Source organism: Callithrix jacchus, chromosome 10 (genome assembly GCF_049354715.1).
Source record: "Callithrix jacchus isolate 240 chromosome 10, calJac240_pri, whole genome shotgun sequence".
Lineage (NCBI taxonomy): Eukaryota > Metazoa > Chordata > Mammalia > Primates > Cebidae > Callithrix > Callithrix jacchus.
In genome coordinates, this window is record NC_133511.1 from 20,829,379 (window position 1) to 20,852,033 (window position 22,655).

At 41.1% G+C, this 22,655-nt stretch overlaps 1 protein-coding gene across 3 annotated transcripts in view; it reads left to right on the forward strand.

Annotated features, from left to right (window-relative positions):
- The window catches only part of TECTA (tectorin alpha), a 79,129-nt gene extending 56,760 nt beyond the window's left edge, over window positions 1–22,369 (forward strand). Inside the window, exons 11-19 of one of the 3 annotated variants that reach the window (XR_013522817.1) lie at window positions 1,526–1,806; window positions 4,711–4,821; window positions 6,019–6,221; window positions 7,491–7,654; window positions 8,116–8,364; window positions 19,326–19,480; window positions 20,536–20,623; window positions 20,913–21,029; window positions 21,582–22,369. Coding sequence is in view for 2 of the 3 variants with exons in the window: in XM_035264887.3 (XP_035120778.2) it covers window positions 1,526–1,806; window positions 4,711–4,821; window positions 6,019–6,221; window positions 7,491–7,654; window positions 8,116–8,364; window positions 19,326–19,488; window positions 20,536–20,623; window positions 20,913–21,029; window positions 21,582–21,682 (1,477 nt within the window). In the remaining variant the exon portion in view is untranslated. Of the gene's footprint in view, window positions 1–1,525; window positions 1,807–4,710; window positions 4,822–6,018; window positions 6,222–7,490; window positions 7,655–8,115; window positions 8,365–19,325; window positions 19,489–20,535; window positions 20,624–20,912; window positions 21,030–21,581 lie in introns of all 3 variants that reach the window. The other 2 variants (XM_035264887.3, XM_078339188.1) reach the window with 2 other exon arrangements.
- Window positions 22,370–22,655: the final 286 nt, after the last annotated feature.

A 22,655-nucleotide genomic window follows, 5' to 3' on the forward strand; every position in this document is an offset into this window, starting at 1 on the left:
CTTGACCAGCTGCCCACCTGGGACCTAGGTACCCCTGCTGGGCATGGAATTAAGAGTTGGCTCAGAAGGAAAAGGGCTGTCTTTGATTTCTGCCTCCCTCCCTCCTTCCCTCTCTACCTCCCTGTCTTTCTCCTTCCCTCCCTCCCTTAGTGCTGGGTCTAATTGTGTGTCCTTGCTTCTTACAAGAAGGCTTGACTGTGGTTGTGTAGGGAGAAGTTGGTGGGAAGCAGGAAAGCCTTTTTTAAAAACAGAAGTTACAAAGGTTATTATCAGGCCCACCCCTGGCCAGCAGAGAGAGAGAGAGAGAGGGTAAGCTAAAGAAGTTATTCCAAAGGTTTTTAACTTAGAGCCCCTCAGGGCTGCTAAGTATGTTGATACCTTTCTGGATCTGTAGATATGCTTCTGTTTCTTGTTAGTTCTCTGCTTGTACAATGGCTCAATCACATTGCTTTACATGCTAGATATCAGCTAAATCCTCAGCCATGGAAATCACACTTCAAGCCCTCTCTGACCCTGCCCCAAGTGGACACTGAACAATGAATCATATATTAGACTATCCTGTGAATTATGGGACTCAGAGCTGTGAAAAACCTTGGGCGATATCTTTTCCAATCTCTTTCTTTCCTAGGTGAAACACAGACTAAGATAGAGAAAGTCTTGCATGAGGAGGCCCCATATATGGCAAAGCCAGGACTAGATTCCAGGATTCCTAATTTGGTGCTTACTCTAGAATGCCATGCATTGACCCACAGATAGAAAAGAGAGAACTTTGGACATTACATTTCGAACACTACATTAAGCCATCGTAGTGTTTCCAAAGATAGGCAGGGTTCATTTCCTCCTGAGGAATTATAATTCTGTTTGAATTTGGCTGGCCTGCCTCCCTCCCTCCCTCCCCATTCCCTTCCCTTCCCTTACCCTGGCCTTCCCTTCCCTTCTCCCACTCCCCTTCCCCCAGTCCCCTGCCCTTCTCTTCTCTTCTCCCCTCCCCTCCCTTTCCTTTCCCTTCCTTTTAAAATAAGCATTATCAGTTGGACACTACTTTCTTTTAATGTTTTGCTTTTGGTCTCTAATAGCTAAGGTAGAACTGGCTTAGAAGACTTCCTTTCAAATCTTTATTTCCACCAAGTATCTTACTACTATCATTGTTATTGGTTATTATCAATATCTGTTCATTGTTATCATATCAATCGTATCAATCAATTATGTCAAAGTGTTCATGGTTACTATATCAATATCTGCCTTTCATGTGGCACTTTTGCCACTAATCCATCATTCCATTTTACCCTCACTGTATTTCAGTGATTTAAACACCAGGAATTACTGTTTCGCTTTCTTAGATGGATAGAATAGAGACCAGTAGTATCAGACTTGCCGAAGGCCACAAAGCTAATTAGTGTTGGGATTGACACACTGCACTAACTTCACAGGTAGCAAAACAGGTTCAGATGTGGTTTACCTTCCACTGGAGATCTCAGATGGCTGTGTTTGCTTCACTTAGTCTGACCAGACCTCTTGCCCCCAGCTGCAACGAGCTGCAGTTCTCACAGTATGCAGCCATGTGTGACAACGTGCACATCCAGAAGATGCAGGGTGATGGCTACTGCCTGAAGCTCACCGACATGAAGGGCTTCTTCCAGCCCTGCTACGGGCTTCTGGATCCCCTCCCCTTCTATGAGTCCTGCTACCTGGATGGCTGCTACAACCACAAGAAGTTCCAGCTGTGCGGCTCCCTGGCCGCCTACGGGGAGGCCTGCCGCTCCTTCGGGATCCTTAGCACCGAGTGGATTGAGAAGGAGAATTGCTGTAAGAGAATTATTTTATTTCTGTGGATTCCATTTTCCGTAAAAAGAACAGCTTTGCTGGTAGCATTACTTTTTCTAGGGAAGACAGGCCCTCTCCAGATTTACTCGTAGATCTGCTTCCAGGATTGGCTAGTAGAGAGTTGTGAACTGCAGCCGAGATTCGGTGATGGCCCCTGCCATGGAGCCTAACCGACCTATGGTTCCTGTCCAGTTATGGGATTTGGAAAACAAACATGAGAAGATGGGGTTCTCTGGGTTGGAAGAGCCCTGTGGGATTCCCCATGGATTTTAGTTCCCAAACAGCTCCACCTTGGCTCCTTTAAGAGGAGCCAATCCTCTATCAGAAAGAGAAGGCACAGGGTAGGTGGAAGGTGGAGCTGGAACTGAGCTGGTTATGTGCACCTGGGTTGAAAGGAAGCTGCAGTTGACTGTGGAGATTACATATATTAAGTCAGCTGGTAAAATAAAGATATATAGAATCTTGTGGGTTTTTTCTGTATTAAGAAAATTGTTTTCATGTGTATTTCTATTATTCAATTTGTTCATTCTTACTGTGTTCATCAAATAGGGGAGCAATTACACATGTATAGAAACACATATGAATGTGCCATAGACATACATGTGTGTCCATATACATAAATGGTCACTCACACTAGTGTGGCCAATAGAATCTGTGTTTTGTACCCTGACACACAACACCAACCCAGTGTATATACAGGTACCACTGTGAAAATAGGCTGACTCCAAGATGATACATACACATTGGTAAATTTGTGGACTAAATCTGATCAAGTGTAGGAGTACACTTAATTCAGAACCTAAAAACAATGCAGTTAATTAAAATACATTTCAGCAATTTCAGAAACTGTTAAGCAAAATACTAGTCTCTGTTGGAAACTAACAGAAATATTTGTTATTAATATTTTACTCTGCTGGGTTAAGAATACTTTCAATAACTTTAAAAATTCACTGTTTTGAACTTTTCAAATTGTCAGGAAATTTTTTTTTTTTGAGATGGAGTTTCACTCAATCTCCCATGAGTGCAATGGTGCAATCTCGGCTCATTGCAACCTCCACCTCCCAGGTTTAAGTGATTCTCCTGCCTCAGCCTCTCGAGTAGCTGGGATAATCCCACCATGATCCCTGGTTAATTTTTTGTATTTTTAGCAGAGATAGGGTTTCACCATGTTGGCCAGGCTGGTCTTGATCTCCTGACCTGAGGTGATCCACCTGCCTCGGCCCCCCAAAGTGCTGGGATTACAGGTATGAGCCACTATGCCTGGCCCAAATTTTCAGGAATTTTTAAAAATGCATATATCATTTTAAAAAAATACTCAAAGCTTCCCTCTGTCTAAGGGCATGTCTTATTTGCCATTTGGCAGTTGGACATATTTGTAAATAAACTTTTCCTTCCTATGCGTTGTAACCTCTGTGCCATCTTTCTGTTATTCTCCTTGTCATTCCCATACAGAGTTGGGCAGTCCTAACATTCACTTGATGGCTGCCATGTGCTTAGTACTATGCTAGGTGCTGAATATACTGTGCCAGTGAAAGGATCTTTATAAAAGGGAGCCTTTTAATTTTAAAAATTAACATGATCAACTTATGCTGATGGCTTTCTTTCAGTTGTCTTTCCAGAAATTAAGACATGCTGATGCTGAGCCATCCATGCACTCCCACCTAATGTAATTAGCTACCTACCAGAGGGGCATGGCAGCTGAGTCAGAAGAGGTGTATGGAGCTGTGGGCAGCTTGGTTTTATTGCTTTGTTTTTAAACTCTTTTTTCCCTGTGTGTGTGGGTATGAGTGTCTGTGGTGAGAACATTAAACTCTACTCTGTTGGTCATTTTCAAACATACAGTGTATTGGTACTAACTATAGCCACTTTGATGTGCAGTAGAGCTCTTGAATTTATTCTTCTTGTCTAAATGAAGTTTTGCATCCTTGTAAAACTCTTTTTTAAAAAAAACCCTTGAAGCCAACTTGGCTCCTGCTGGGATTGAACAGTTGTTTCTTTAGCACTATCCATCATATACTATGATGAACAGGAGGAATATTCTGTCTTGATAGGCAGAACAATTATTTAAATAAACAAATAAACATCTAAAAGAAAATGCTCCTAATTGGTGGTTCTCAAACTGAGGCATTGACTATCTTGCAGGTGATCTCATCTGTTACAGAAATATTGTTCCTAATAACATGATGATGATGATCCCTTATTTTACTTATAGTTTTGCCCTTTTGGCAAAACAGCACCATGAATCTAAGTCAATGCTGGTGAGTTGTGTGAAGCTTTCTCCTTTGTCTATTTTCACAAAAGCAAGTAGAAGATCATGGGGGAAAGTGGACCATGAATCGAAAATGACTAAGAAGGCCTGGTGTGGGAGACTTCTCCGGGATCATACTGGCCTTAATATGTTCATTATTGACGTATATTTATTGTGCACCAACCATGAGGGGGTTGAGAGTTGGGATGTAGAGATAGATGATGTGGATGCTACTCTTTATATAAATATCAATGCAAATGGTTGGGCTATAGTGTAGTGGGTGCCATGATCGTGCGAAGATTACTGGGGTTAAGAGCATCTGTGCGTTCACTCTTTACCACTTACCTTCACTTTTCACCTTGGGCAAGTTTCAACTGTGAAATAGAGCTTACAATACTCTATTTACAATACTTGAGGAGTATTTGTGAGGGTCAAATAAGCTAATCCAAGACCATAGCAAGCACCTATTTGCTAGCTGTTGATGTATTTTCTGGAAGGTTGACCTGTCTGTTAACTTGCAGCTGCCATCTGACCATTTCCAATGTCATTAAAGTGGCAAGTCCAGAGTGGAACCAAATGCTATGGCATGTAGGTGTGAAAGTCAAGTTGTGCATGTTTCTGTGTGTTTTTCTTTTTAGCAGGAGTGGTTGAAGATCCCTGTGTGGGGGCAGACTGTCCCAACCGAACCTGTGAGCTGGGCAACGGTGGGGAGTTGTGTGGCTGCATCGAGCCGCCCCCCTACGGAAATAGTGAGTAACACGGGCCACCTCCCCACCCAGAAAGGCCCCATGGGAGATGCTGCTCTGGGGAAGGATCTGGATGCATCCCACTTAGTGAAGCTTTCCAAAATAGTGAAACTTTCAGGAGCATTCCAGCGAACAAGGAAGCAAACTGACTGCTTCAAAGTATAGCTACACCCTTTTCTTCAAATTTATGATGCACAAATTTGTACATAAATGGAACCACCCACTTCCATCTGAGGCCACATTCAACATCAGAAAGGTCCAAAGTGATTTTTTAGATGCACAAGGAAATAGTGTATTTTGATGCCAATATGAAATAATTAGGATGAGTGTTATTTAAAGCCACATTGATTTGTCCCAAAGCTTTTTGTCCTGAAGATATACACCACTGAAGAGTTTGAAGCAAGCCATAAATAACTAGGACTCCAGGACTTATTCCTCACTGTAGCTCCCTTGGTATGGAAATGGCCTCGTCCACTGCCGAGCCTGCCTGGATGGCAGCTTGAAGCAGAGCTGCTTTGCCTTCCATCTCTGCTCCCCTTCTGAACTTAGAGGCAAATAACTTAGAGGCAGCTGCTCAATTTAACAGCATTCAAGAATGAAAATCCAGTTGACCAAAGGCTCCATAGGAGGGGACAAGGGCTTCACCTAAGCAGATAAAAATGTTTTTCTCTGTTTCTGTTGTGCTTATTAGCTGGTGTTTATATGCTCAAGAGAAAATGTCAATTGGTGCATTGCTATGTCAAAAAGCAAGCTCCTAGTGCTCTCCTGGGAGTCGCTAGGATTCTGCTGAGCTGAATCAGCAGGGGCTTTGGATATAGCCTGGCCAGTGCTGCTGTCCTTTGGAGCCATGCTCTTCAGCCAGACCACAATGTGTCCAATTTGGTATGTTCAATGTGCAGCTTACAGAAAAGTAGCTGCTACCAGCATGGTGGTGGAAGACCTGGGTTTGTAAAGAGAAGACAGAAGACACTTTGTCTGCATTTTGTTCTTTTTTAAAAGGCTCCACTAATGCCCAAGTTACTGCTTTGACTGAATTCATATGCTCATTTGGTCTGATCAAAGCATAATTGGAAACACTGCTGCCTTTGGGTGGAGATCATTTGCCTCTTCTGAAGGAGAATGGTAATGGAATGCTTTTCTCCCACTCCTGCAGCAAGACCAACTCCACTGATTTGCCTTTCGTAATAACTGTTCCCACAGACTCACATGACATTATTGATGCAGAGGTGACCTGCAAAGCAGCCCAGATGGAAGTGTCCATATCCAAGTGCAAACTCTTCCAGCTCGGTTTCGAGCGGGAGGGTGTGAGGATCAATGACAGACAGTGCACTGGCATCGAGGGGGAAGATTTTATCTCCTTTCAGATCAACAACACCAAAGGGAACTGTGGAAACATTGTGCAGGTGAGAGGACCAGCAGGAAAGAGCACCTGGCAGAGGTAGTGACAGCTTCCAGTGTTTGCACATTTATTGTCCTTAAATCCAACTTCAGGGTGATCTGCTTAGAAATATGCTCCTTAGAAAACAGAAAGAGACATGTGCAAAATGAAAGACAGCAAGAGCAGTTGTCATCTGATGCTAAGTGGCTGACGGAGTTGAAAGAGTGACATGTTTTTTCCTTGGTTTGTGATGCCTTCTGTTGTTCGTTATTCTGTATGTGGACAGAATTGTGACTTCTTTTATGCTTCTGTTGTGCTTCGAGATAAATACATTTAGGCTTAGCTATTTCAGTGGGAAAGGGAGTCCCAAACCTCATTTAACAGGTGGCTTCAGGCCAAGTGCAATGGCTCATGACTGTAAACCCAGCACTTTGGGAGGCCAAGGCTGGAGGACTGCTTCAGGCCAGGAATTCAACACCAGCCCAGGCAATGTAGCAAGACCCTGTCTCTATTAAAAGAAAAATCTAAAAATTAGCTGGATCTGGTGACAGTACCTGTAGTTGTGTCTACTTGGGAGGCTGACATGGGAGGATCACTTGAGCCTGGGAGTTCGAGGCTTCAGTGAGCTATGATAGCACCACTGCACTCCAGCCTGGGTGACAGTGAGACCCTGTCTCTAAAAACAAAACAAAATAAAAAAACAGCTGGCTTCAGAAATATAGTGAGATCCCCACTTTTAATGTCAGATTACCCAACGTATAGGTTAGCAAAGCATCTTGTTTCTCTTCTTTTTCCATATTGCTGTGTGTCTTCCCTTCATGGTTATATTCCTTAAAAATTTTAGCAGGGGCTGAAAGGAGTAAGGAGGTGAAACTTGAGCTCATCCATTTTGGTCCTTGCAGGCATGTCTGGTGATGGATTTGGTGGAGAAGAGATTTCAAATTAAGCATTGAAAAGGAAGATTTCTATTGCCCAGTAATGGAAATCGTTCATGCTATTCCTAGCTTGGGGTCCCACAGATAGCTGGGGTCTGGTAGTGGTTAGAATTCAGTAGTACATGAAATCACCTTCCAAGGGTATCCAAGATTATCAGACTGAAGGGTGCTACTGATAACTATTGTAATACCTTTTCCCCCCAAGTAAATCCTAAGGCCAGCTCCATGCTGCTTTTTACTGGCCTCTAAGTTATGTATGGAAGGAAGCCATGTCTCTACTTTCGGGGATATGGATTTAACATGCAAGCTACATACTCATTCCCAGATGTAATGATTTCTGACTTCCCCTTGCTCTGCAGTCCAATGGCACTCATATCATGTATAAAAACACAATATGGATCGAAAGTGCCAATAACACTGGCAACATAATTACCAGAGACCGCACGATCAGTGTGGAATTTTCATGTGCTTATGAACTGGATATCAAGATCTCCTTGGATTCCGTGGTGAAGCCTATGCTAAGGTAAGGCATCTCAGGGGCTGTGCACATTGCTTTTTCTTTTCCTTGACAGTTAAGGTTAGCATAATCAAAATTGCTAGCGTTTGTCTTTGATGCCTTAGGAAAAACATAATTCATGTTTCTTGAGCCGAAATGCTTTCAACCAGCAATGTTCAATAGAAATCTCTGTGATGACGGAAATGTTCCATCTGTACTGTTTAATGTGGTGGCTACAAGTGGCTGCTCAGCACTTGAAATGTGGCTCAGGGGGGCTGCGGAATTGAATTTTTAGTTGTATTTAATTTTATTTCATTTAAATGTAAATTGCCCCATGTGGCTAGCAGGTACTATATTGGACAGCACAGACTTAGACTTTGCTACTACATGCTTTGCTCTCTCTCTGCATTCTTAGCCTGAAAAATGGTAGGCAATTGAATAGGTAACATTGTTTTGAGTGCATGTCTAATCATCGTTTTCTGTTTTAGTGTAATTAACCTGACAGTTCCAACCCAAGAAGGCAGCTTCACCACCAAGATGGCGCTCTACAAAAATGCCTCCTACAAACATCCTTACCGCCAGGGCGAAGTAGTGTTGACGACTCGAGATGTGCTGTATGTAGGGGTTTTTGTGGTTGGAGCTGACTCCACACATTTAATCCTAACGCTCAACAAATGCTATGCCACACCCTCCCGAGATAGCAACGATAAGCTCCGATATTTCATCATTGAAGGAGGGTGAGTAGCCTTTTTATAGACAACAATCTCAGAGTTTCTAGTATAATATTGTCTGCATCATTTTTTAGATAAGGGAATGGAAACTATTATTTGTGGGCTTCCTACGAGGCCAGCATTTTGCATTTATTAATTCATCTAATTCTCAAGACAACCTATGAGGTAGATATTATAAGCCTCCTTTTATAGGCAATCAAGTAACTTGCCTAAAGTCATACAGAAATATAGTGGGAGGTATCCCAAGTCCATGTGGCATTAACTACAAGATGCTTTATTCTCAAAGTGGGGATTCTGTGCTGCCTACTTTGAACTTCAATTTGGGAGGAATGTGGAATTCTGGAAACGAAAGACTATAATGAGAATAACTACAGGTTAATGAACAGGGCATCTATAAAAATAAAAAAGAAATTAACATAATAGCTGATAGGCTCAGCAAGTTTCCTTTTACCTACCACTGTATTTTTACCACCTAGTATATTTCCTGAAACATAGTGATTACACAACAAAATGCCTTGAATGAATGAATGAGAAGAAAAGACTATAGACCAACCACAATAATTATCTTTATTAAAAAAAAAACTTTCTGGTTTTGTTAGACAGTTTATATTTATTATAATAGATTTCATAACAATTCATTAAATAGCTTTATTGCAAAGAAAATTTATGTATAATACAATTTATTTGCTTTAAGTGTAAAAATCAGTGGTTTTTGATAAATTTGTAGAGCATTGCAAATATCACCATAATCTAATTTTAGAATATTTTCATCACTCTTACAATAATTACTTTTTATATGAATTTATTTAAAAAATCTATTGATACATTTACATATTTATGAAATATACATGAGATTTTGATACATGCATTAAATGTGTAGTGCTCAGATCAGGGAATTTAGGATACCCATCACCTTGAATATGTATCTTTTCTTTGTGTGGGGAGCATATCAAATCTTCTCTTTTGGCTGTTTTGAAATATACAGAAACTTGTTGTTAATTATAGTCACCCTACCGTGCTATCGAACACTAGAACTTATTCCTTCCATCTAAACGCATGTTTGTAGCCATTAGCCAACCTCCCTTCATCCCTGCTTCTTTCTCAGCCTCTGGTAAGTGTCTACTCTTTACTTCCATGAAATCAACTTTTTAAGCTCCCACATATGAGTGAGAACTTGAGATATTTGTCTTTCTGTGTCTGGCTTATTTCATTTAACATAATGACTTCCGGTTCCATCCATGTTGTTGCAAATGACAGGATTTCATTTCATTTCATTTGAAGGCTGAATATTTTTCCCTTGTGTTTACATATCACATTTTCTTTATCCATTTCTCCACTGATGTATACTAAGGTTGATTTCATATCTTGGCTATTGTGAATAGGGCTGCAATAAACATGGGGGTGTTGGTATTCTTTTGTTATACTAATTTCCTTTCCTTTGAATACATATCCAGTCTTGCTGGATTCTGTGGTAGTTCTATTTTTAGGGGTGTGTGTGTCTGTGTGTGTGTGTGTGTCTGTGTGTGTGTGTGTGTGTGTTTGTGTGTGAAACCTCTGTACTGTTTTCCATAATGACTGTACTCATTTATATTCCCACCAGTAGTGTAGAAGAGTTCCCCTTTCTCCATATTCTCACCAGCGTTTGTTACTTTTTGTCTTTTTAGTAATAGCCATTTCAACTGGCATGGCAAGATATCTCACTGTGGTTTTGATTTTTATGTCCCTGATGATTAGTAATGTTGAGCATTTTTTTCATATACATGTTTGCCATTTGTATGTCTTCCTTTGAGAAATGTCTATGCAAATCCTTTTTCAAAGGAATTATTTGTTTTCTTGCTGTTGAGTTGTTTTTGCATATTCTGGATACTACTTTCTTGTTAGATAGATAGTTTGACAATATTTTCTTCCATTCATTGGGTTGTTTCTTCACTTTGTTGATTGTTTTCTTTGCTGTGTAGAAGCTTTTTAGTTTAATATAGTCCCATTTGTCTATTTTTGCTTTGTTGCTTGGGCTTTTGAAATCTTGCCCATAAAACATTTACCTTGACCAAAGATGAAGCAATTTCACTTTGTTTTCCTCCAGTGGCTTTATAGTTTCTGGTTGCACATTTAAATCTTTAATCCACTTTGAGTTGATTTTTGTTTATGGTGAGACGCAGGGGTATAATTTAATTCTTCTGCATATGGATATCCAGTTTTCTCAGCACTAGTTTTTGAAGAGAGTATCCTTTCCCCAATGTATGTTCTTGGTGTCTTTGTTGAAAATCAGTTGACTGTAAATACATGGATTTATTTCTGAGTTCTGTTTTGTTACATTAGTCCATGTGCCTGTTTTTATACCAATAGCCATGCTGTTTTGGCTACTATAGCTTTGCACTATACTTAAAAGTCAGGTAGTGTGATGTCTCCAGCTTTGTTCTTTTCACTGAGTATTGCTTTGACTAGTCAGAGCCTGTTGTGGCTCTATACAAATTTTAGGATTTTTTTTCTATTTCTGTGAAGAATTCATTGATATTTTGATAGAGATTGCATTTAATCTGTAGGTTTTTGAGGGGTAGTATGATCATCTTAACAATATTAATTCTCCCAATCCATAAGCATGAGATATCTTTCCATTTGTTTGTCCTCTTAAATTTCTTCTATCAGCCCTTTGTAGTTTTCCTTGTAGAGATCTTTCACTTACTTGGTTAAATTTTTTCCTAGATTTGTTATTTTTTTTATGTATTGTAAATTCGATTGCCTTCTTGATTTATTTTTCTGCTAGTTCATTATTGGTGTATAGAAATGCTACTGACTTTTGCATATTGTCATTATGTCCTGCAACTTTACTGAATTTGTTGATCTGTTCTAAGAGTGTTTGATGGACTCTTTAGGCTTTTCTGTATATAAGATCATGTTATCTGCAAAGGGACAGTTGACTTTCTCTTTCCCAATTTAGATGTCTTTTATTTCTTTCTCTTGCTTGGTTGAACTGGCTAGGGCTTCTAGTACTATGCTGAATAAGAGCGATGAGATTGAGCATCCATGACTTGTTCCAGTAACTTTCAGGTTTTCTCCATTCAGTATGATATTACCTGTAGGTTTGTCATATATGGCCTTTATTATGTTGAGGCATGTTCCTTCTGCACCTGATTTCTTAAGAGTTTTTATTATAAAGGGATCTTGAATTTTATCAAATTATTTTTGTGCATCTATTGAGATAATTGTATGGTTTTTATTGTTCATGTTTATGTGATATATGGCATTTATTCATTTGTATATATTGAAACATTCTTGCATCCCTGGAATGAGCACTGCTTGATCATGGTGTATTATCTTTTTCATGTGTTGTTGGATTCAGTTTGCTGGTATTTTGTTGATGTTTTTTTACATTTATGTTTAGATATTGGCTTGTAGTGTGTGTGTGTGGCGGAGGGGAGGTGTCCTAGTCTGGTTTTAGTTTGGTATCAGGGTAATGCTGGCCTTGTAGAATGAACTAGGAAGAATTCTCAAATTTTCTCCTCTTCAGTTTTTTGAAATAGTTTAGGAAGCATTGATGTTTGTTCTTCTTTATAAGTATGGTAGAATTTAGCAGTAAAGACAACTGGTCCTGGACTTTTCTTCGCTAAGAGACTTTTTGTTCCTGATTCAGTCTCATTATTAGTTATTGGTCTGTTCAGGTTTTCTATTTCTTCCTGGTTCAACTTTGGTAGGTTGTATGTGTCCAGAAATCTATCCATTTTCTGTAGGTTTCAGAAAGTGTATAGTTGTTCATAACAGTCTCTAGTGATTCTCTGTCTTTCTGTGGTGTTAAGTAGTATTTTCTTGTATGGTTCTCATTTTATTTGGGTTATCTCTTTTCCCCTTAAGTTAGTCTAACTGGTGCTTTATCAATGTTATTATCTTCTCAAAAACCAAATTTACATTTCATCGATTCTTCATTTGTTTTAGTCTATACTTCATTTAGTTCTGGCTTGACCTTTATTATTTTTTCCTTCTACTAATTTTTGGGTTTAGTTTTCTACCTTTTTGATGTAGGTGTATATTGCAATAAACTTCCCCCTTAGCACTGCTTTTTGTTGTATCTCACATGTTTGGCATGTTCCATTTCCATTGTCATTTGTTTAAAGAAAAATTTTTAAATTTCATTTTTAATTTATTCATTGACCTATGGTTGTTCAGGAGCATGTTATCTGCTTTCTATGTATTTGTTCAGTTTCTAAAACTTCTCTCATTGTTGATTTCTAGTTTTATTCCATTATGGTCTGAAAAAAAATAGTTGATATCATTTCCATTTTTAAAAATGTGTCAAGACTTGGTTTTTGGCCTAACATATGGTCTATCTTGGAAAATATTCTGTGTACTAATGAGAAAAATGTGTATGCTGCAGCTGTTGGGTAAAATGTTCTGTAAATGCCTGTTAGGTCCATTTGGTCTAAAGTGCAATTTAAATAAATTTTTTGTTGTCGTTGATTTTCTTTCCAATGTTAAGAATAGGGTGTTAAAATTCCCAACTTTCATTACATTGGAATTTATTTCTCCCTTTAGATCTAATAATATTTGTTTTATATATTTGGGTGCTCTGGTATTGGATGCATATATATTTAGGATTCTTGTATCCTCTTGCTGAATTTATCCTTTCATCATTATGTAATTATCATCTTTGTCTCTTTTTACAGCCTTTGAGTTAAAGTCTGTTATATCTGATACAATTATAGCTACTCCTGCTTACTTTTGGTTTTGATTTTCACACATTATCTTTTTCCATCCCATTATTTTCAGTCTATATGTGTCTTTGCAGGTGAAGTGAGTTTCTTGTAGGCAACATACATTTGAGGTTGTTTTTTTTTTTTAATACTTTAAGTTCTGGGGTACATGTGAAGATTGTGCAGGATTGTTACATAGGTATACAGGTGGTTTGCTGCATCCATCCCCCTGTCACCTACATTAGATATTTTTCCTAATATTATCCCTTCCTAATCCCCCCACTCCCTACTATCCCTCCCCTAGCTCCCCCACCCCTCAACAGGTCCTGGTGTGTGATGTTCTTCTCCCTGTGTCCATGTGTTCTCGTTGTTCAACACCCACTTATGAATGGGAACGTGGTGTTTGGTTTTCTGTTCTTGTGTCAGTTTGCTGAGAATGATGGTTTCCAGCTTCAACCATGTCCCTGCAAAGGACAAGAACTCATCCTTTTTTATGGTTGCATAATATTCTATGGTGTATATGTGCCATATTTTCTTTATCCAGTCTATCATTGATGGGCATTTGGGTTGGCTCCAAGTCTTTGCTATTGTAAACAGTGCTGCAGTGAACATACATGTCCATGTGTCTTTATAGTAGAGTGATTTATAATCCTTTGGGTATATACCCAGTAGTGGGATTGCTGGGTCAAATGGTATTTCTATTTCTAGATCCTTGAGGAATCACCACACTGTCTTCGACAATGATTGAACTAATTTACGCTCCCATCAACAGTGTAAAACTGTTGCTATTTCTCCACATCCTCTCCAGCATCTGTTGTCTACAGATTTTTTTTAAATGATCGCCCTTCTAACTGGTGTGAGATGGTATCTCAATGTGGTTTTGATTTGCATTTCTCTAATGACCAGTGATGATGAGCATTTTTTCATATTTGTTGGCTGCATAAATGGTTTGTTTTCTTTTTAGCCGTTCAGCCAGTCTATATCTTTTAAGTGGGAAATTTAATCTGCTTACATTCAAGTTTATAATTGATAAGTGAAGACTTATTCCCATCATTTTGTTTATTGTTTTATGGTTGTTTATACACTCTTTGTTTAATTATCTCTTATTATTTATTATTGTGGTTTGGTGGTTTTCTACAGTAGTAACATTTGGCTCCTTCTCTTTCTCTTTTGTATGTATGCTCCATCATTGAGTTTTACACTTTTGTGCGTTTTTATGATGTCATATGCCATTGTTTTGCTTTCGAATGTAGGACACACTGAGATTTTCTTGTAGGACTGGCCCAGTGGTAAATTCCCTCGGTTTTTGCTTGTCTGGGAAATGCTATTTTTTTCTTCATTTTTTAAGGATAGCTTTGCTGGGTATAGTATTCTCGATTAGCAGGTATTTTTTTTTCCAGCAATTTGAATATATTGTTGAATTCTTTCCTGTCCTATCAGAGTTCTTCTGAGAGATCTGCTGTTGGTCTGGTGGGATTCCGTTATATATTAACTTGATGCTTTTCATTCACTGTTTTTAGAATTCTCTTTGTCTTTTACTTTTGTCACTTTGACTGTAATATGCTTTAGAAAAGACATTTTTTGGGTTGAATCTATTTAGGATCTTTGAGCTTCCTGTATATAGATGATTATATCTCTTGCAAGGCTTGGGAAGTTTTTAACTCTTATTTCATTAAACAGATTTTCTATACCTTTGCATATCTTTTAACCCTTCTGGAACTCCAAAAATTAGAATAGTCACTTTATATTATAAATAATGTCTTGTATTTCACATAGGATTTTTTGTTTCTTTCTTATTTCTTTTTCTTTCCTTTTTTTGTTTTTTGCCTGATTAGGTTATTTCAAAAGAATTCTATTCACATTTTAAAATTCTTTGTTCTGCTTGATCTAGTATATTGTTGAAGCTCTTGATTGTATTTTTTTTTATTTCATTCATTGAATTCTTCTGTTCCAGAATTTCTGTTTGGTTCTATTTATACATCTCTTTGTTGAATTTCTCACTCAGATTATGAATTGTTTTTCTGATTTCTTTGTATTGTTTATTTGTGTTTTCCAATATCTCACTGAACTTATTTAATGTCATCATATTGATTTCTTTCCCAGGTATGTCATAGATTTCTTTTTGTGTTGGGATGTGTTGCTGGATAATTATTGTGCTGTTTTGTCTTCTTGCTTTATATATACATATGTATTTCTTATGTCCTTATGTTTGTTTCTGTGCATCTGGTATAATAATTGCTTCTTCCAATTTTATGGATTGGCTTTTATAGGGACAGAGTTCTTCCTATGGATGTATCTATAATGCTGGTTGGGTTTAACTTTGGCTTTGATTCTGGGAGGACATAGTAGTGTAGTCTCCATATGATTTCTTCAGCTGTAATCAGCATCAGTCATGTCTGTCAGTCAGTAACTTAGGCTCTTAGTGAAGGATATGGTGAAGCTTTGCTGGGAGAGGGATGCCAGGTGGGCCAGTTCTTGGGTACCAGTGGTGGTGATAGCAGGCAGGCATGCCAACCTTTGGGTGGCATTAACAAGCACTCATGGTAGTAGGTCTGGGTAGGCTAATCCTCGGTCAGTGGCAGCAGTGGGCCATGTGGATGGGTGTCCTCAGGCCCTAAGTGGTATGTGTGGCATCAGTGATGGCAGTAGCAGTGGTGGGCCAACTCTCAGGCTCCAAAGGCTCACATGGGAGTGCCAGTGGTGGTGGTGGTGGGCCAGCCCCCAGGCCCTCAGGTGGCACATGTGCGTGAATTCTGGCAGTGGTGAAAGGCTGGGTGGGCCTGTCCTTAGGTTCCCAAAAGGCAAATTTTAAAGGCAAACGTATTTATTGGCAGTGGTGAACAGGGCAGGGCAATTGTAAGCCCCCAGATGATGTGCATGGGTGCTGGGGATAGCAAGCAGGGCAGGCCTGTCTTCAGATCCTTTGATGATGTGTGTGAGCACAAAGGTGGGCTGACCCCCAGGCCCCCTGATGGTGCATGTGGGCACTGGCAGTGTGTGGGGCAGGTCAGTTGTCAGGTCCCCCGATGGTACATGCAGGCACCAGTGTTGGTGGGTGGGGTAGGTTGATCCCTAGGTCCCCCCAACAACACACTTGATTGCCAGTGGTGTTGGAAACAGGTTGGGCAGGCCTATCCTTAGACCCCTGGAAGACGTATGTGGGTGCCAGTGGTGACTGGTGGGTGAGTCAATCCCCAGATCCCTGGACAGCATACATGGGCACCCGTAGTGGTTGGTTGGGCAGGCTTGTTCTCAGGCCCCATGACAGCACCTGGTGGGCTAATCTTCAGGCCCCCTGAAGGTGTATATAAGTGTCTGGTGGCCCTGCTGCTGGGGAAGTGGCAGAGTTGCTGACAGTGGCAGCAGCTGCAGGCAGGCAGCTCTTGGGTTCCGGGGAGCTTGTGCTTCAGCCCCCTTTGTCATGGGGACAGCCTCCCTGGTGCATTGCATCCCTGATCCCCAGGGTAAAGGACACTGTGGGTTAAAGTGCTGGGGACCCAGCTGCATCACCAAGTCTAGTTAGTGTTGTGAACGTGTAGCTTTTTGAGTAGACATGGGGGGTGGGTGTTAGCAGGGCTCCAGGGATGTGGAGAAGCAGGGGCTGTTGGGCCTTAGGGCAAGCTATAGTCTGATGGGGGCTGGGGGGCTGAAGGGTGTGTGATTCAGTGTGAATTCCTTCTCTGGAACAATAATGTTATGTGGAGTCCAGGTAGCTTCCTATACTAGTCTCAGGGCCCAGATGGCTCTCCCATGGCTAGCATTACCAAAGTCTGCAGTGGAATATGGACCACTGGGGATCCCTCCATGACCTTTTCCCATATTGGGAAGTTTCTCCTGTCTCCATGCTGACCCTAGCAGGGCCAACTGCTTTGCTTCCTACTATTTTCTTGCCTCAGAGCTCCTCTGTCCCTCTTTTGCTGAATTCCAGTGTTCTTTCTTTGATGCTGTATTCAACTTGTGATAGTCTACTCACTGTTTTGGTTCATCTTTGTTAGGGAGGCAAGTTCTGCATGCCTCTAGTCAGCCATCTTGAAGCCTATAATAATTATTATATATTTTTTGAGACATGGTCTCACTCTGTTTCCCAGGTAGAGTGTCGTGGTATGATCATGGCTCAATGCAGTCTCAACATCCTGGGCTCAAGTGGTCCTCCTGCATCAGCCTCTTGAGTAGCTGGGACTACAGGTGCACACCACCATGCCCGGCTAATTTTCTCTATTTTTTGTAGAGACAGGGTCTCACTGTGTTGTTTAGGCTGGTCTTGAACTCTTGAGTTCAACTGATCCTACCATCTTGGCCTCCCAAAGAGCTAGGATTACAGGTGTGTCCCACCATGCCCAGCCAGCCCACAATAATTATTAAAATGGGTGAATGTGTTAATCTGAATTATTTATAAGTGGTAGAGACCAATTCAAACTAGTTTATGCAAAAACCAAGGCTTTTAAAGGTTATGGCATCAAATCACCAGAGTGGATGTGACTTCAGGGATGACTAGATCCAGGGAGACAGATGCTATCGAGACTCTCCTCTTGCTTTATCCCTTGTCTCTTCCTCTTTTTTTTTTCTCTCTCTCTCTCTCATTGACCTTCTTAGCCACTGGCAATCCCAGACTCACATTCTTACAGCATTATAACCAATGGGGGAGAGTACTTCGAGCTCCAGTGCACGGAATCCCAGGCCTATCTTTGATCACTTACCTATCCTTCATTTGGGGGGTAGAGGTATGCACCATCACATTTGCCTGGCCTGGTCAGCACCCACCCTATGGCAGTCAGAGAGTGCTAGGATACCATAATTAGCTCTATGGTTGAGGGGAAGAGGCATGGTTTCCAAGAGAAGAAGAATGTGGTTCTGGGAAGACAAACAATAGACATTTGCTAGTTTGCAGATGAAACAGGCTCAGAAAGGCTCAGAAATAGGCACAGAGCATGCTCAAGGTCACACAACTATCAAGGAGCAGAGAAGGAATCATTTTAGGTTTTAAGACACACTGACTCCCCAAGTGACCAGGTGCGGTGAGTGGCATGGGTTGCTGAGGTGTATTGTGGAATTTTTAGCAAAGACCTCACTAAGGCATTTGTATTTCTGAATCAGTGTTTATCCTCCTTAGAGGCAGAGGGAGGGACATGGTGACTACTTGGTGTCCTGCAGGCCTAGGTGAGTGGGTGACCATCACATTTCTCCTTTTGTCCATGTTTCTTCCTCCTCTTATTGTATTCCTTTCCCAACATAGAAGGGTTAAGATCTGACACACTCTACAAATGCAAACCCAGATTATAGAGATTGTGTCTCCTTTGAAAGACGTGGTAGCAGTTAGCATTTTTAAAATGGTATTTAATAGGCTTGACCCAGAGAGGGACAGTGAGCCAGGGAGCATGTTCATAAATCTCAGCTTACTAAAGGTCTACAAATTGAACTGTGGTTGGGTGGGAAGCTACTTCCTCATGTCTTGGTTCCTGCACTCAAGGAGCCCAACAGAGGCTGTTGGCAAATCCAGGAAAGGCCATTTGTTTGTGCCTGGTCCAGGCATGACTAGGGGACATTTATAAAGGAGAGGGTGCCTTAGAATTGGTGCTGGAGAAAGAGCAGGAGTGATGCATTGTACAAAGAGGAGGAAGATCTTCCAGGCAGGGGAAACGGTGCATAAAAAGACATAGGACTATAGGACCCTCTGATACATTTGGAGAACCATGCATAGTTGAACCAAGATATCTGTGCCTGAGAGATGTCTTGGCTGACGTTGTCTCTTGACTCAGTACCACAGGAAGGAAGGGCTGAGAAGTGGCAATCAGCTACATCAAAGCAACTCTGCAGCTGACCCCGACGGGTCTTCTTTCCCCTCCAGCTGCTACCTATTTTGACACGAGGGAAGTATTCCCAACAGGGTTTGAGTCAGGGGCCCCTGCCAACATTAACTGAAGAAAGTACAGAAGAAGTAACAATGAATCAGTGTTTATTAAATTGATACCGGTAAAACACAGCATTATGAGGGGGCGGAATGAGAAACTGAAGCTTGAGGAAACTGAGTGTAGTCCCTGCAGTCATTTTGTTTTTAGTTGCAGTTAGGAGACTAATTCAAGGTGGTATTTGATGTTTCAAAACAAACTATGAAAATATGAAGGAGTGACAATAAATGACAAACCTGTGCAGTCTAGAGGTCACTTTCAAATGTAAAGGCATTTGACGGTTTTATGTGAAATGTGAAATTTTGAAATGAAGATGAGGATTAAAGTGTAAGAGGAAAACATGCGAAGCAAAGATTCCATTATTTTTTCTGAATAGGTGTCAGAACATCAAAGATAACACCATTGGCATCGAGGAGAACGGGGTCTCCCTGACCTGTCGCTTTCACGTCACCGTCTTTAAATTCATAGGGGATTACGATGAAGTTCACCTTCACTGTGCAGTGTCACTCTGCGACTCAGAAAAGTACTCCTGTAAGATCGTAAGTGGGACTGAAAAACGATGTGCTCAGCCTTGTTTCTCACTGTCTCAGTTTCCCAACACGAGGATCATGAATGCCAGGAGGCCGGGCTGGAATCATGCAGACATGCTTGGGGTGGACAGTCGTCTTTGACGGGACAATGCGAGAGAACACGGGGAAATAATATCTATTTACTCTTCAGTCTCTGAAATATCAACCAGTCATTGGCTTAACACTAGACTAAAAGATTCCTTGTTGTAGCGGACTGTTCTGTGACTGTAGGATGTTGGCACCATCCCTCACCCCCACCCACGAACACCAATCACACCTTCCCCCAGTTGCAAAACCCAAAATGTCTCCAGATGTTGCCAGCTTGCCTGGTTGAGAACCACTGCACTAGAGTCTCAAGGAGCCAGACAGCCTGACTCTGATGACCAGTGGACCAAGTTGCACTCCACTGCAGAACCAAACTCCTGAGCTCTGGATGCAATTTATCCAAGTGTCCTGCAGCTCACCTGATCTACATCAGGGCTCTGGAGAGGGTGAGGGATGAGGTAGCAAACCAGTCATCTCTTCCATGCCAGGCTTCCACCACCACTACATATGGGCTGGGTCCTTAAGATTTGATTGTACCGATACCTGGCCCCTAGCCTTTAACATTGCAGCTTATGTTTACACCATGTTTGCAGAATCAAGATGTGAATTATGGTCAGAGCAATTTACAAATGATACTGCATACATTAGTGTCTGATGAGATGAAGCAATCCTATTCCTGGGCAGGGAGACTCTTTGAATCTCATTCCAGTGTGGATCAATCAGAAATGAAGGAAAGATTTTTAAAAAGGAAAAAGTACTAATTCCAGTGTGAAGAGTATATTTAATTCTGTTCAACATATAGCCTAGAGTCCCAGTGGATTCTATGATCAAGAATGTATTGGTTCTAATTAATCTGAGCAGCAATATTGGTTGAGACCAGAGCCACTGACTGTTTTAGAGGTGAAAACATGGTGAAGAATAAGTTATCAGCTTAATCGTGTGAAATTTTCCCCCTGGTGTTCTGTCTTGCAGACTTGCCCACAAAATTCCAGGATTGCCACAGATTATACAAAAGAACCCAAAGAACAGATCATTTCAGTGGGACCTATTAGGAGAAAAAGTACGTATGTTTTCTAAAATACGCCCTAAATTATTAAAACAACAGGATTTGAAGGCTCAGATGGGTTTCACCTCTGATATGGGTCCAGTGGATGAGGAGGCTGGTGTTGGGGACACCGGGTTTGAGAAGATCACCCGTTTCCTTAAGGAAATCTTTTCATTGACTTATAAACACTCAACAATGGCATTGAGCTTTTCTTTGGCCACTTCTCTTTTTAAAGCCTTGCCCTTCCATACCAGTGGAAGGGTTGAACTGTCTGTGGTTAATATGCCTAACTGCTCTTTTGCAGGGTTGGACTGGTGTGAGGACAATGGAGGGTGTGAGCAGATTTGCACGAGCCGTGTGGACGGGCCTCTCTGCAGCTGTGTAACCGGAACCCTGCAGGAGGATGGCAAGAGCTGCAGAGGTAGACACTCTTCTACCATGGGGCAGGCAGCTAGGGGACAGGGGAGGGTCTTTACCCCCAGAAGGAGAAACTCAGATTTGAAGCCCACTCGATCAGCAAGTCTCCCTTGAAAACTCCAGAAATTAAGAAGGAAAGCTGGGGAACATACCCAAGGAATTCTAGGACCATTAAAACAAAACAAAACAAAAAATGTCCTTGCCCTTACATCTAAAATATGAAGGCAATTAAAAAAAAAAAAACAAGTTATCCAACCGTGTAAGGACCATATATTGGCCTACATCTGGCTGCCAAGTCGACTTGCGCTAGGGTTGGGATTGGGATGCCTCCTCCAGCAAACAAGCCTTAGCACGTGGTTTCCTTGACCTCTTCTGAAGTTGTCACGAAGAGTAGCTCAATCCTGCTGCTTTGCTGCCGTAGTGCCATTTAGATAAAATGGCTTCTTGGCGATGAAATTTCCTTTCTTTAGCTGAGTGCTGCAAAGATGTCTGATCCCTGCCAAACAGGTATTCTTTTCCTTCCCATAGGACTTACTGCATTTCTCTCTGTTCACAGCCTCTAATTCTTCAGTCAGACTTCAAGTCTGGATGCTTCTTCTCATCACGATCCAGATTTCATTATGGCATTTTGTCTATACATCAGGCACAACCTCATAATTAACTCAAGGTTTCTATATAAAGTACTGTAATTTACTTACTTCAACTCCCTGTAGGATAAAAAGCGTGTGCCCTTAAGTCAAAACCTATTTGAAAATGTCCAGCATCTCAAAATGATGCCACCTGCCTCCAACGGTCCGAGGTCCAGAAATCAGCGACCATCCAACCTCCTCTTTCAGAGTAGGAAACGGGGCTTCTACAAGCCAGTTGTGGAAAGTATGTCTCTTGTGTGAAATTCCCAAACAGTTGTCACTAGAAACTTTGGTTCACATGAAAAACCAGTAAGGAAAAAAAATTCTGGTTAGAGAAATCGGACTGGAAATCTGACCAGAGAAATCTGTCAAGCCAGTGCTGTTTCTGGATCAGTTTTTTTTTATAGAGAGAGGGCCTGTTGGAACGATTTTGAAGTGATGACTGGAAGGTTTGACTCCCTCTAAGGAATCTTGCTGGCGTTTGGAAGTGTCTCATCTATGATACGCACGTGTTCTGTCTATGAGGCACTGCTCCCTGCACTGTGTCCTTCAACCTTGCCATGGCAGCTTTGGCCACTGGGCATACTGTTGACCTGGGGAACCCCACCCACTCTCCTACACCCTCAAACCCAATCCCTTCCTTTTTACAAATCAACCAAATAATTTTTAATGTGTTTTATCCTTAAATAAACTTTGTGTTCAAGTATTCTCATTACTTGGTGACTGGAATCATTCTCCCTGATGTTACACTTTGTATACTAAATAGCATGCCACGATTTTTTTTTTTAAAGAAGTAGCAGCAATTGGAGCAGGAGGGCACTGTTGGCCAGAACATTAATGCACTGTCAAATTGCTGTTCATGTGTACTTACAGAGCATTAGCAGAGCATTAAGGTGCTGTGTAGAAGAGAAGCAGGGAGCATCCTCTTTTGTAAGCGGTACACAAACATGTATCTGCTATAATTAACTACAAAATGGAGGGTCTGCTAAATATATCCCTGG